Source organism: Mytilus galloprovincialis, chromosome 2 (genome assembly GCF_965363235.1).
Source record: "Mytilus galloprovincialis chromosome 2, xbMytGall1.hap1.1, whole genome shotgun sequence".
Taxonomy (NCBI): domain Eukaryota; kingdom Metazoa; phylum Mollusca; class Bivalvia; order Mytilida; family Mytilidae; genus Mytilus; species Mytilus galloprovincialis.
This window is the reverse complement of record NC_134839.1, coordinates 2052040-2065590: the sequence shown is the minus strand read 5'-3', so window position 1 is coordinate 2065590 and position 13551 is coordinate 2052040. Positions and strand designations below refer to the sequence as shown.

General features: G+C 31.6%; 2 protein-coding genes across 15 annotated transcripts in view; one reads left to right on the top strand and one right to left on the bottom strand.

Moving 5' to 3' along the window:
- Positions 1-9310, bottom strand: part of LOC143062669 (syntaxin-binding protein 1-like) — a 36872-nt gene extending 27562 nt beyond the window's left edge. For all 13 annotated transcript variants that reach the window (XM_076234386.1, XM_076234389.1, XM_076234388.1 and 10 more), the window contains exons 1-9: positions 9173-9310; positions 7561-7692; positions 5302-5378; positions 4075-4153; positions 3211-3463; positions 2441-2525; positions 1132-1262; positions 641-748; positions 149-356 (exon numbers count right to left, since the gene is read on the bottom strand). In XM_076234386.1, coding sequence (XP_076090501.1) covers positions 149-356; positions 641-748; positions 1132-1262; positions 2441-2525; positions 3211-3463; positions 4075-4153; positions 5302-5378; positions 7561-7692; positions 9173-9200 — 1101 coding nt within the window. In that variant the 5' untranslated portion in view covers positions 9201-9310. The remainder of the gene's footprint in view (positions 1-148; positions 357-640; positions 749-1131; positions 1263-2440; positions 2526-3210; positions 3464-4074; positions 4154-5301; positions 5379-7560; positions 7693-9172) is intronic.
- A 77-nt stretch (positions 9311-9387) lies between these two features.
- The window catches only part of LOC143062667 (rap guanine nucleotide exchange factor 1-like), an 86492-nt gene continuing 82328 nt past the window's right edge, over positions 9388-13551 (top strand). Inside the window, exon 1 of one of the 2 annotated variants that reach the window (XM_076234378.1) lies at positions 9388-9547. In XM_076234378.1, coding sequence (XP_076090493.1) covers positions 9535-9547 — 13 coding nt within the window. In that variant the 5' untranslated portion in view covers positions 9388-9534. The remainder of the gene's footprint in view (positions 9548-13551) is intronic. The other variant, XM_076234372.1, reaches the window with a different exon arrangement.

Sequence of the window (13551 nt, the reverse complement as noted above, 5' to 3'; positions counted from 1 at the left end):
CTCATGTCAAACATGCTGCCACAAAAATAACCTTGATAAGTTGTTCTCATAAAACTAGTGTTTATGCCTTCTGCTTGGTAGTAAAATAGTATAATCTTCTGTCATAAATTAACATTTCTTCTATTCAAAGGAAGATAACTCTACTTACCTGTTCTACTTTACATAATCTGTCAACATGTTTCTGGTAGATTTTCATGCAATCTTCTGCTAGATGTAAGTGTGTTGAGTATTTACTTAATTCTTTCTGATATTGAGGCATTTTCTTTAACATTTGAGATAGATCTCTTATATTGGCTTTTTCTCCATCTGTCATTTTTTTATCCTTTGCAAATTGTTTTAACTGTTTCGTTACTTGTCTGAAATAAATGAGATGTACACGCTTTCAAGTACATTTTTCTGATACGATTATTCTTTCCTAAGAAATCAAAGTAAGACTAATCTATGTCTAAATTTTTCATTTATAATTAAAAAATACTATTAACAACTGATACATCTATATGTTTTTTTTTTGTGTGAACATCATCTAAATGTATTACATAATATACAACCATTTTTAAAATAAAAAAGTTGCAAAGTGTTATCTAAAATTCTCAATCCTACTTTTCTTTGTGTATCCAATGAAGTGTTGAGATAAACTTACTGTGATACTATGGCAATATGTTGATGTCTTAGTTCTACCCATAATTCATCTGTCTCATCCAGCAGAGCCTCTTTTTCAACTACATCATTTCCAACGTTATTTTCATATCTGAAAAAAAAATGGTGTTAGTCTAATCAACAAAAAGAGGCAGAAAATACTTAGTCAGAAACATATCTTTCTTTAAATAAGTGTACAAAATAAGAGGAGTTACAAAAAAAATGTACCCGTACATTTTTAAATGAAGCTTTACAAAAAATGCTAATTTGTAACAAAATATTTATCCCATCAGTAGGAAGAAACATCTACTTGGACATGTGAACAAATATGGATAACAAAGATAAGCTACAGAAAAGATTAAAAAAAAATGTCTTTTGATATAACATTTGCTGGGTTGTTGTTTATTCCTAACATCTCCTTTTATTCATTGGTTAATAAAGTAACATTTATCAATTATGAAAACAATATCTTTATTCATCTGTACCAGTACTTACTTGTAAACATCATTTTCAATAGGCAGCAGATCATAAGCCATAGCTTGGAAATGTAGATCATGTAATAATGGTGTTATGGGATCAAATCCACGATCTAAAATTAACAACTGGGAACGATCTTTCTGTGGACCCTAAAAATAAAACAAAGTCAATCAAGGTCTGATAAATGAAATTAAAAAGTTGTTGAATGAAGTCTAATATATCATCACATTTATTTCAAAAGTTGATAAAATGTATTTTGTTTATATTACTTTGATGAGGTCAAAATATCACAAACAAATATATCAAATATCAATACAAACAAGTTTTATACACTACGTCAAATCATAAACATGTGTTTTTCAACATTAGCTGATTCAAATAATACATTTATTTCTATAATCTATATTCCCTTATTTATTTGCCCTGACAGACATCAATACCAAACACAACATTGTACCATATAGAACAACAACAATCTAATATTTGTATATACTGTGAACTCATTTACTTTAATAGGTGCCAATTCTTGTTGATTCACTCAAACTTGCATTTTTGTGGAAATTTGATTTCTTGGTAAAGTTACCAAATTCTTTATACAAGCCTACAGAAAATTTGAAATTAGTGAAATATTCAAACTTGTGTAGTTCCCAAAGCCTTTACCCATGAAATCAACAAAAATTATTAAGTTAGTAACCTAGGAATGACAATGATAATGAATCTCTAGTACCACAATACATACCAGTATTCATTTCCCAATTATTTTAATACTTCAAATAGATCTTGTTGTCATGTAATACAGATGAATTGTGAAAAATTATTTCTCTAATTCTATGGAATTTTACACCTTTCTGAACCCATTGTATAAAAATTTTAATGAAAGTGTGGTTGCCAGTTATCTCAGAAGATGATTGATTGCTGAATTTAACAGTGATAACTTTTATCAGCTCACTGGATGAATCAAAATATGCTGACAGGTGTGAATGAAATTGACAACTTTTTAAAATGTGGAAGGCACTCGAAGGAGATTTTAGTTGAAAAGGAGATTTTAGTTGAACAAAAAATTTAAATATTTTTTTTTCATCATTAGAGAAACACAATCTAACTTAGTTGCTCGTGAATTATCGGATTTATTCCATTTCAATAGTTAAATTATGAATTTTAAAGTCCTTGCCCAGGCTCTGACTTTAAAATTGATAATTTAACAATCTTTATTGGATAAATCTGATATTCCACTGATATCAATGTAAGAATCTATAAATATATATAAAACATGATATTTACAGTGATCCATAATTAAACAAATATACAGTATATTAATACATTGTACCTCTCCCATAGTATGGTCATCAGCTCTATAGGCATCTAATTTTTGTTGTACCATTTGAGCAAATTCTGCATTCTTGTCAAATTCACTAAAAATCAAAGGCACTACTGTCAACCAATCTTTTTTAACCTAACACTACTGGTATAAGGAAAATAGAAATCTATAGAAGATTTTTTGTTTGTTTGAATGATATTTTCCAAACAAGGTGTATCATTTATAGGTTATATTGGTAATGTCTATTCAAAATAAAATCATATAAATGAAAGTGTTCTAAATTAAGTGTAATTTTAGCTACCACAGTACAGTCATTATGTCACTGTTTTAATTGTATTTCAGTGGTTTATGATGGTGGTACTGCTGATTGGTTTAGGTTTAATTGTATTTCAGTGGTTTATGATGGTGGTACTGCTGATTGGTTTAGGTTTGGACTCCTGGTACAGATATCTAATAAATAAAAAATTTTAAATGACTTTACATGATTCTTTCTGAAGTCTCTTAATATTTGAGCTGTAAATGACTGTTTCTTGTTTTGATTTTTATAGATAGGCTTTCCAGTTTAAATTGATTACACTAATCATTTTTGGGCCCTTTGTAGTTTGCTGTTTGGTGTGTCAGAGGCAAGGCTCCATGTTGAAGGCCATACATTAACCTATAATTGTTAACTTTTTACAAATTCTGACTTGGATGGAGAGTTGTCTCATTGGCACTTAAACCGCATTTTCTTATTCATATAACAACAAATAAGCAGAAAGGGGAGCTTTTCTATGCCATACCTTCTGTATCTGACAGCAGGGTATTCCCCTAATGTAGCACACAGTGTGGCTATTTGTTCTGCACATCTTTCCAAGTTGATGGTACGTCCAGCGGTACGTAATGGGTTATAATAAAACTGAAAAGTTTCTCTAGAATCTAAGGAGTAAGTCTGTGATTCTGAGGGGAGGAATGCTATGTTTATTTCTTTTAATGTCTTGATGAACTTGGCTGATGAAGATTTGCATAACTCATTAAACAGCTCATCTGGACATGCTAAAAAAACAAACCAAATAGTGTTAAGATTTATTAGTACGATTTGAATAAAATTACACAGCAACAACTTTTTAAATATGTTTTTTCACATCTCTATTATTTATATAGATTAGACCATTGGGTTTTCCTGTTTGAATGGTTTTAAACTAGTAATTTTTTGGGGCCCTTTATAGCTTGCTGTACGGTGTGAGCCAAGGCTCCGTGTTGAAGACAGTACCTTGACCTATAACGGTTTACTTTTATAAATTGTGACTCGGATGGAGAGTTGTCTCATTGGCACTCATATCATATCTTCCCATATCTATTATGAGAGACATTCCTTTTGAAAGAATGAATATCGAACAGTTTATTGGTATTGTCTATGTTTTAATACTTATAACATGACTTCCATGAAAATTTTAAGATCATTAAAATTATTCATAAATAGAAGACAGTTGGTTGATTTTAACTGATTATTTTTTTCCCTCAATCTTTTTTAAGATACATGGCTTAAACTGATATACTACAACATTGTTAATAGAAATAACAATAATTTTACACCAAGGACAAAATTAATTTAACGTTTTTCATTAATATATACTCTTCAATGAAATTTCTTATACTATAAATACCTTCAGTGAAAAACACATGAGCACTTTTATACTGTGTGTTGTTTGGATTCTGGAAATCTACCATCAGAGCACGTACTGACTAAAAATCATAAACAAGTTTTTACTTAATAATTGGAAAATTCATTGCATTGATTTTAACTAGAGAAAATTCATTACAAATATAAGCTTGTACATTTGATTTGTTGTAAAGGCTATTTTGTCAATAATTTAACCATTTATAATTTTTTTTACTAAAAACACTTCCTTCAATGAATGAGATATTTTTTTTAAAACTTTTAGAGAAAAATTATTGGTTCCAACATAAGAATAAATTTATTTTGTATGACGATCTTTTTTATAAATTAATATGATTAAAATGTTGATGAAAATATTTGAAAGCTAAAATGACCTGCGATATCAATAGAATTATATCAAATTACTAAGAATAACAATGTATTACAAATCAAAATTTAGACTATATTATCAATGTTTTGTCTTAAAAAAAATCTCTTCATGCTATAAAATCATATTGGCTTTTTGTATAGACTGTATAGTATAGATAAATGTATATGTTCTATTGGAGTAAGAAATGGTTTCAGGATACAATGTCTTAGAATGTCAGAGTAACCTTTTCTATTCAAAAAGAAAAACTACTTCAACATGTAAGTGTGCGTAAGAGCATAGATGCCAACCCCCTTTTGACACAATCAGTAACAAACTATCAAATTTTCCGTATTTTTGAAAAGTTTTCAGTAATCATTTATAAACGTGCATTTACCAATCAAAATTACTGACGAGTGGTTGCAAAGTGATGTACACTAAAATTTGTCATTTAACATGTTGTCTGTAGTATGTATTCCATTCATTAATTGTTCAGATGTTCTCGACTCAAACATTTTTGTTTTGTCAAGGAGAAGTAGAGAAAGGGGGAAAGCTACTTAATAAAATGCAAGTTTGACTCTTCGGAAGTCAATTAGTTACCCAACAATAGGTTGATAACTCCCGAGAAACCGGAAGCATTAGATTGGCGTTTCCTAAATACTGGACCCGGACGGAAAAGTAATGATAAAAATCCGCGTTTTACAAAATTGAACGTCGATGATTGGGAATCCGTAACTATTCGACTTTGACCGTAATAGCGTAGTTTATATCGCAAAATCGGAAAAACTACGGAAAAATCGTAATAGTTGGCATCTATGTAAGAGTTATCCTTTTTTTCTATTTGAGATGCAAGAATGTTATATTTACCTTTTCTATTGGAGTCAGAAGATATACTGCTTCAAGTAGAGGAAGTGGTTCTCTCCTTTTATTAATGTCTTCAACCACTGAATTAAAAATAGTATATATATGTACATAAATTTAAAAAGATCTGATCATATAACAATGAATATTGAAAATTCCGATCTTACTTTGATGATTTCAAATTTCCCATTGTGAACTCTCCATTTCTCTGTAGCAACATTCAAGCTGTTGCAGTATACTGAGTTAACATCTTCCAGCAGATAAGATATTCAATAGCTTAAAATTCCAACCATGATTACTTAAATGAAACACATGTTGCTTACAAGGAGGCCATTGAACCAAGGGTTTCCAATGGTTTTAGTATTATTACAGATGCCATGCATCAAATAACAAATGACCAATGTCCCCCATTGTGACTTCATCGAATGCCACTTATCCCTAAATTTGTACTTACCTGAACTTCAGGAGTACCCACTTTCACCCAAGGAAGTACTCATTGTAGTGTTTTGTAGGCTTGTTTGGTTTTTTCTCTCGCAATTTTTTGGGGGCTATGCAGTATGCGCACAACTGTAGTAGAGTTTGTTTGACCGAAAAGGAAATCTGACAAGTTGTACGATATTTTTAGCTGTAAAATCTAAAAAAATTCTGTTTGACCAAATGATTTTTTGTCTGACTTTTTGTATACACCATGTACACTGGCCATGGTGTTATCTGCTTTTTTTTTTTCAATTATAGTTTTTCTTTCATTGCTCCTTTTTACATTCTTACATGTCTTATATCTTCTCTGACTTTTCATACTTTGAGTAATTTTGAAATTCTTGCATTCGTCTTTTTGATAATGGAGCATAAATAAAGGCAACAATAGTATACCGCTGTTCAAAATTCATAAATCCATGGACAAAAAACAAAATCGGGGTAACAAACTAAAACTGAGGGAAACGCATAAAATATCCATGAAAATTGGGATCCATGGAAAATAAAATTTGTAAGGGTTCCACGGAACCCAGTGTCTCGCCTACTTTTGCTGTTAATTGCAGACTCAACAAAAATGAGGAAAAACATCAATAAAAATTTCCCTCTCAATACTGTCTTTTGATTGAAAGAAGCTTCCAAGTTTGGTAAAAAAAATCCAGGATAGTTTATGAATCTAATAAATGTTTTATAAACTTTAACTGCAGACTGTATGTAATGTTAACTGGAAGAAAAACTAAGTCCATTTATAAGTAAAATACGGAAAAAGTGATTTTTTTTTTTACAAAATTTACTTCTGAATAATATCTTATGATCAGAAACAAGCTTTTGTCTAAGTTTGGTAGAAATCCAGGATAGTTTAAGAACATTATAAAAATTTTAAAAACTTAAACCACAGAGTGAATGTTTTGTTTCTGGCAAAAAAACTAAGTCCATTTATAAGTAAAATACGGAAAAGTGGAAATTTATTTTTACAAAATTTTCTTCTTGATACTATCTTATGATCATAAACAAGCTTCTGTCCAAGTTTGGTACAAATCAAGGATAGTTTAGTACAAATCAAGGATAGTTTATGAAAGTTATTAAAATTTTAAAAACTTTAACCACAGAGTGAATGTAATGTTTCCTCGCAGAAAAACTAAGTCCATTTATAAGTAAAATACGGAAAAGTGGAAATTTATTTTTCAAAATTTTCTTCTTGATACTATCTTATGATCATAAACAAGCTTCTGTCCAAGTTTGGTACAAATCAAGGATAGTTTATGAAAGTAATTAAAATTTTAAAAACTTTAACCACAGAGTGAATGTAATGTTTCCTCGCAGAAAAACTAAGTCCATTTATAAGTAAAATACGGAAAAAATGGAATTTTATTTTTACAAAATTTACTTCTGGATACTTTCTTATGATCATAAACAAGCTTCTGTCCAAGTTTGGTAGAAATTCAGTATAGTTTTAGAAAGTTATTAAAATTTCAAAAACTTTAACCATAGAGTGAATATTTGTGGACGCCGCCGCCGACGACGGAATGTAGGATCGCTTAGTCTCGCTTTTTCGACTAAAGTCGAAGGCTCGACAATAAATGAATCTGCAATATGGCCATGATGGCGTTGACTCGTTTGTAGAGTCCGAGATTGTAGAAGACTGTATGGACCTTAAGCATTTTTATAGTTAGATAACCTTTAACCTGCTGTTTGGTTACAAATGTATAGTCTCATTGACATATACATGTACCTCTAATCTCATTTCATTCATATAAAGAAAAAAATACATAGCATGAATATTTGTAAACTTACATGTGATTCCCTCGGACATTATCTCACACATTCTACAACAACTGGAGATCATCCGTTTGCTAAGCTGGTCCACCACCAAAACCTTCCACTCATTTGGTTTCTTGACTGCCAGGATGACATCATTTGTAATTTCTAAATAAACAACAATTAGAATTTACAAAATGTCTCTCATAAATACTTATATTTTTAATTGAATGATTGATTAACATGATTAACAAGATTAAAAGATAGATTATCTGATTATTGTTTGATTATTTACATAAAATGCCTCTAATACCATACCATAATTCAGGATATCAGATGGAAACGATGTCAAGGCTCAATGCAATATTGGCTATTGGCTTCCCACCAAACCCATCCCCCCCCCCCCCTTCTGCATACATTTAGATAAATTTCAACCGAGGCCTTGATGGGTCAGCCTGGTAATGTATAAGACAGACACAAGTTTTCCCGTAAAGTATTTATGCATTGTGGGACCCCATCATGGCATACATTAATTAAAACACCTATCTTGTTACTTTTTACGTAAAAATATTAATACATTGTATGTTTGCCAAAAATTATTCATGCTACATGTATACTATTTGTCTTACTTAAATTGTTACTCCCATACAAAAATAATCTGGTTTGAAATAGACGTATTTACACTTGTATGCAAATTTGGCAAATTCTAGTCAAATCAGCACTTGGTCAAATCAGCAACCAGATGTAGTTATTTCGGCACCCATGTTAAATATGTTTAAGATATATTTTTTTTCAGTATTATACATGTTATAAGCAAAAAGAATAAAATAAAGAAGGTGTTGTCCAGAAATATTGACTTATAAATATTATCATTATTATTGGGGGGGGGGGGGGGGGGGGGGTGTTCTGTAAGTTAAACTTAATGTGAGTTTGTGATATCAATGAAAGGGACTCATAGTTTTCCCTTTTATTGCTTCTAATTTTCCCCATGATTCACAACAGCTTTGGTAAAGGCTTGATTGTTTTTATTGCCCATGTACGGGCATTATGTTTTTCGGTCTGTGTGTTCCTTGTTTGTTCTTTCGCCTGTCTGTCCCACTTAAGGTTAAAGTTTTTGGTCAAGGTGGTTTTTGATGAAGTTGAAGTCCAAACAACTTCAAATTTCATACACATATTCAAAACATATTTAACATTAATTGTTGCTTAACTTCAGAAGGTTATTTGGAGAAAATCTAAGGTTATTCAGAGGCAAAATTCAGCTAAATAACAAAAGTGTAAAACTATACGTTTATTTCAGCAGACCCTGTAAACCTATCCTGGACATTTAAGACGATTTCGTATTCATTGCACATGCAATCATACTGTTATACTGCATGAAGTTATAATGTGAGAGTTAAAACACACAGGTTTACTAAGACAATATACTTAGAAATCTCTAAAATATTTTCTAAGGGGTGTGATCCGAGTTTTGACGAAAAATCGATCAAAACTTTCAAAATAAATGTGAGTGTCCTTCGACAACAATGTTTTCGTTCTAAAACTGTAAATAAATAAATTGGAAATAGTGTTGCTATTAATTTGACAGAATGTATTTCATCATATACATATTGCAGATGTAAACATTGTAAAGGAAATGAAATCTGTTTACTTTCGTGCACTGCTATTTTCAGCGCCATCTTGAATTTCTAATGTCCCGCACTGAATAATTAACCTATAAAAATAATGAAATTGTAGATTTTTTTGTGTCAAAAAATATCTCTCTTGAATTAAATCCACAAGTCCATACGTATGAAACCCAATAAATGACTGATAAATGCACAACAGTCGTGTATCAGTTGTGTTTTGATAGCCTCGTTCCGAGGAATGAAACGGGAAGTGATGAATGATGCTAAAAGGAAATGTACTCTTAATCTACTTCAATGTTGATGAGCGTTCAAATGGAAGATACTATTTTAGAAAGGAGGATCTATGAGGTTGAGAGATTAACCCTTTTTGAATCGAATCAGTAGGATGGATAAACCAGGTAAACGAAAATCATAATTCTTTGCTTTCGTGATCTTTCGTGTGTTTTACATGTTCGTTCGCCACCCTTGTACGTGTTTATTTTCATGAAAGTATTTATAAGGCAGCAACCATTTGATTTTCTGGGGGGGGCTATGGTTTTTTTTTCTGGACAAATTTTTTTTTTCGCCTGCGGCGAAAAACAATCTATTTTTTTCGTGAAAAGTCGAAAACAATTTTTTTCTTTCAATTTTAGCATTACATATAGTGGCAGCTGAGGGTGAAACAAACAATTTTTTTTTCTCAGAATCTAAAACAAATTATTTTTTTCTCCAAAAACTGGAAACAAACTTTTTTTTCCAAAAAAAACCATAGCCCCCCCCAGAAAATCAAATGGTTGCTGCCTAAATATATATAAGCTTTTTAGATAGTATAATATCCATTAAGCATTATCTTATTGTCAGTTAAATGGAAAAAAGTCATTCGATCCAGATTCCTTATTGAAAATACTTGATTGCTGATGATACCAAACAGTCCTTAATTTTAAGAGGGTAGTAAATGAGTATGTCTTTTGCCTTTACCGTGAGGTGTTAAACGGTATCAGGTCCGTTCGCGCCCAATATACTTTCGCACCCTACACGTTCGCACCTCGCACGTTCGCACCCAAGGTCCGTTCGCACTCTACACGTTCGCGCCCAATTTTAATTCAAATTCCAGTTGAATAATTGGAAAATCATCATTGTTGTTTTTAATTGCTTTCGTGTAAATACTGGATGTATTTATAGCTTGGTATGAGTAAAAGATTGAAGATTATAAATGAAAAACACAAAAGATAATTGTTTTTAACAGCTTGGTCCCTTTGATCTGTAACAATGAAACAATAAAATATAGCAATACACTATTATAACCAAAACATGATAAAATTTATTCAAGACTCAAAAAAACAAACGTAGTCAGAATCTCACTTCATTTTGAAACAAGTCAATGAAACAAAGTAATACATGTTATAGTAATACACTAACCAAAACATGATAAAGAGTTATTCAACACAAAATAAAACGTTGACAGAATCCCACTTTATTTAGAAAGGAATTTTTTTTTTTTTTAACAATACACTATCCAAAACATGATTAAGATTTATTCAACACAAAAAATGCTGTATCACTTTATTTTGAGACAATGAAAACAATAATTCTTATAAGAATACTACTTGATTACAAAGTTGAAATAGGGCGCGAACATGTAGGGTGCGAACGGACTTTGGGTGCGAATATGTAGGGTGCGAAAGTGAAAGGGGGCGAACATGAGTGGGTGCGAACGTGAATGGGCGCGAACGGACCCGGATTCGTGTTAAACGGTCTTTTTTTCAGCTACCATTAGCGTCAAATTGTTCTAAAAAATTTCTCGTTATTTGTCAAAATATCCTGATCATGATTTGTCAGATAATCTGATAATTATCGTTAACGTTTTATTTGGAAAAAAAATAATGTGATTCTCAAAATCAGTGTTCAATTTATTGTCATACACAATAAACTACTGTTAACGTCATTTGGCAAGAATTTTTACTATTATTCATCATAAAGGTACTCCCATTACTACGTACCCTTTGACAATGGGTACATGAAGTGCGATGCTTACGATGAAGTGCGATGGTCACAATAAAGTGCATTGGTCATTCGCTGAATTGCAATGGTCAGTATCCTGAAGTGCGATGGTCTACTCCAAAGTGCAATGGTCTGTACACTAACTAATGTGCAGTCTGCACCGTAAGCCACTAGTTCGATGCCCCAGCTGACTAGTATATATTGATTTGGACTAGAGAAAATTTTCAAAATTTTATATACATTGTAGTCATATAGGGACAAGTTTTGATATATAGCTTTTAGACTAGTAGATGAAAAAGTTTTTGGCACAGACTGAAAGTGTGATGGTCTATGCTGAAATGTGATGATCCTTAGACTTATATGCGATTGTCTATTTGAAGCATAATTGCTAGTTTAAAATCTACAAACAGGCAATTATAAATCATGATAGTAGATTTACTAATAGTTGGTATGCATATTTGTGTTCATTATTGTTTATATATGAATGTCCTTAAAAACAGTTGTTTTGGGCCTGTCCCAAGTCAGGAGCCTCTGGCCATGGCCTTTGTTAGTCTTGTATGATTTTTAATTTTAGTTTCTTGTGTATAATTCAGAATTTAGTATGACGTCCATTATCACTGTACTAGTAGGTCCGAGACCACAATTATTTTGTAGTGCATTTCTTTTAGAACATAAATGAAAATAAAAAAAAATCCCACCTGTGCTTTCTCAAAGAAACTTTTACAGTGTGTTGTACTACTTTTGGGACAAATTATATCAAAATTATAGAAAACTTCATGGTCTCTAACTCAAAATATGGACGATTTTATGTTTAGGGTGTCTTGAAATCTTTTGACAGCTTCCGAAGTGCTAATTTTAAACCGTTTTCAGCTGGACCAAATCACTACTTTCCTTTAAAATTCTGGACCCAAATTTTTTTACAGTGTAATTTCACCCCCCTACTTGCAATTTGAGGCATTAAACATGGAGAAATAAATTTGGAAGGGGTATAAAAATTAATGGCAAGTAACCCACTGTCAACACTAGGGACTATATTTGTGAACAACGAAAATCAAGGGACGACAATGGTGGTCTCGGACCAGTATACGCCAGTTGAAGGACACCTACGGGTGCAGGAATTCTCGCTACATTGAGGACCCATTGGTGGCCTTCGGGTGTTGTCTGCTCTATGGTCAGGTTGTTGTTGCTTTGACACATTCCCCATTTCCTTTCTCAATTTTAGTATACTAAATGAGAGATTGCCTCTTTATTTGATTGTCAACACATTTTATCTATACATTGTACAAAAATGTAGGTAATAAAATGCAGAGTCCTACATGTAGTAAAAGTCACATTTGCATGTAGACAAATTGGACAGTCCGAACCTTTCAAATCATCACCTGCAAGTTTATTAAAAGCCATTTCAGCATTTTGTAATACGAATCAATTCATTACATCATATCAAATTTACATTCAATCATTTTTTATAATATTGTACAGATGAAACAGAGTTACTGAAAAACTTAATATAATTGAGATTATTTTTATTCATATGAATTATTAGAGATGTATGTGGGCCTGAATAAAATGAGAAATGAGACAACAATCCAACAAAACAAAACTTTCATAGTCATCCAGCTGCAGAGGTTTATTCATTTTTAAAAAGTGCTACTTTCAATGCAAAACTCTGATATTCACTAAATAGTTATCAAAGGTACCAGGATTATAATTTAGTACGCCATATGCGTGTTTCGTCTACATAAGACTCATCAGTGACACTCATATCAAAATAGTTATAAAGTTGTGCAATGCATGTTGTACCTCAATATTTAAAATTATAGAAAACCTACATGTATATCATAGTATTTTGTTCAATACTGTCTATGACTGTCCTTCATGATTTTGATGTTTCAACATACATGTATTATACATGTATTTTCTTCAAAGAAAGGTCAGATTTATGATTACTTAACACAGATCCTTAATAATGACTTACATGTAGATACATGATACATGTACAAGAAGATGTGGTATGAGTGCCAATGAGACAACTCTCCATCCAATTCACAATTTGTAAAAGTAAACTATTATAGATCAAAGTACTGTCTTTAACACATACATATGCTTTTAGCCTTGGCCCAAACCAAACACCAAGCTAAAATGTATAAAAGGCCCCAAAAATGACTAGTATACAATGTATATAAAACCATTCAAAGGAGGAAACCAACGGTCTAATCTATATATATGAAACACAAGAAATGAGAATCTTTTATGAACCACATCAACAAATGAAAACTATAGATATAGGAAGATGTGGTGTGAGTGCCAATGAGACAACTCTCCATCCAAATAACAATTTAAAAAAGTAAACCATTATAGGTCAATGTACGGCCTTCAGCACGGAGCCTTGGCTCACACCGAACAACAGGCTATAAAGTATGTG